Here is a 1,759-nt window from a genome sequence, read left to right on the forward strand (position 1 = left end):
ATCTTTCCATCTCTCATCTTTTCGTCTCTCATCTCTCCATCTCTCATCTTTTCATCTCTCATCATTTTATTTCTCATCTTTTCATCTCTCATCATTCCATCTCTCATAATTCCATCTCTCATCTTTTCATCTCTCATCATTCTATCTCTCATAATTCCATCTCTCATCTTTTCATCTCTCATCATTCCATCTCTCATAATTCCATCTCTCATCTTTTCATCTCTCATCATTTTATCTCTCATTTTTTCATCTCTCATCATTCCATCTCTCATCATTCCATCTTTCCATCTCTCATCTTTTCGTCTCTCATCTTTTCATCTCTCATCTTTTCATCTCTCATCATTCCATCTCTCCATCTCCTTCTCCTTCCATCTACTGCTCTCACACCGATTGCTCTAATTTCTCACCTGTTGTCCCCTCGCTCTTTCTCCCCCCCCCCCTACAGTGATAGCGGTGAATGACATGAGGTGGCAGACATCAGGGATGTTCCGTCCCTTCGTGGAAGTCAATATGATTGGTCCGCTCCTTGCAGCACAGAAGAGGAAGTTCACCACCAAGTCAAAGAACAACAGCTGGACAGCCAAGTACAATGAGACCTTCCAATTGTGAGTTCTTAACCCACTGTGTTTCCAACCAACACCTGTGTGTCGCCCTTCACCTTAACTCCACTTTCAGGTGTTCACCACCTGACAACTATTTTCTGCTGGCGCTACGGCAGCGCAAGTGCCAAAACTAGAGGGTTTGGCTCGCGAGATTACTTTGAAATAAATATTAATTACCAAAGCTTTATAAAAAGGTCAAGTACAATAACCGTCCATTCTCCACTGTTAGATGTAGATCCTACTGTACAACAACCATCCATTCTCCACTGTTAGATGTAGATCCTACTGTACAACAACCGTCCATTCTCCACCTGTTAGATGTAGATCCTACTGTACAACAACCATCCATTCTCCACTGTTAGATGTAGATCCTACTGTACAACAACCACCCATTCTCCACCTGTTAGATGTAGATCCTACTGTACAACAACCATCTATTCTCCACTGTTGGTTTTCCAGTAATGTGCACAGATTTAAAGTTAGGACTCCACCATTAGTCTGTAGTGTACACTATAGAACAATGTTGAACCACTTCTGCCTCTTCGCTCTCCCCCTCCAACAGTATCCTGGGTAAGGAGTCTCCAGACTGCTATGAGCTGCAGGTGACGGTGAAGGACTACTGTTTCGGCCGGGCCGACCGTGTTGTGGGCGTGGCCGTGGTCCAGCTCCGAGACGTGGCTGACAGGAAGTCGTGTGTGTGCTGGTGCCCGCTGGGCGGAACCATCCAGAAGGACGAGACGGGCGTAACAGTGATGCGTATCTTGTCTCAGCGTGCGGCCGACGAGGTGGCCAAGGACTTTGTCAAACTGAAGGCCGAGACACGCCCTGTAGAGGAGGGCAGATGATGAGGAGATGTGGAGAGAGGATCGATAGAGGAGAAAAGAGGTGGAGAGAGGATAGGTAGAGGAGGGGGGAGAGGACAGGGAGGAGAGAGGATAGGGGGAGAGAGGACAGGGAGGAGAGAGGATAGGGAGAGGAGAGGTGGGGAGAGGACATGGAGGAGAGAGGATAGGGGAGAGAGGATAGGAAGAGGAGAGGTGAGGGAGAGGTGAGGAGAGGATAGGTGGGGAGTGGAGAGGGGATGAGAGAGGACAGGGAGGAGAGAGGAGAGATGGGGAGAGGAGAGAGGACAGGGAGGAGAGAGGACAGGGAGGAGA

The 1,759-nt window shown here is 48.2% G+C and overlaps 1 protein-coding gene across 4 annotated transcripts in view; it reads left to right on the plus strand.

Moving 5' to 3' along the window:
• LOC115123479 (protein unc-13 homolog B-like) overlaps positions 1–1,505 on the plus strand; it is a 138,826-nt gene extending 137,321 nt beyond the window's left edge. For all 4 annotated transcript variants that reach the window (XM_065026869.1, XM_065026871.1, XM_065026870.1 and 1 more), the window contains 2 exons: positions 446–605; positions 1,165–1,505. In XM_065026869.1, coding sequence (XP_064882941.1) covers positions 446–605; positions 1,165–1,447 — 443 coding nt within the window. In that variant the 3' untranslated portion in view covers positions 1,448–1,505. The remainder of the gene's footprint in view (positions 1–445; positions 606–1,164) is intronic.
• Positions 1,506–1,759: the final 254 nt, after the last annotated feature.

Source organism: Oncorhynchus nerka, linkage group LG13 (assembly GCF_034236695.1).
Source record: "Oncorhynchus nerka isolate Pitt River linkage group LG13, Oner_Uvic_2.0, whole genome shotgun sequence".
Classification (NCBI taxonomy): domain Eukaryota; kingdom Metazoa; phylum Chordata; class Actinopteri; order Salmoniformes; family Salmonidae; genus Oncorhynchus; species Oncorhynchus nerka.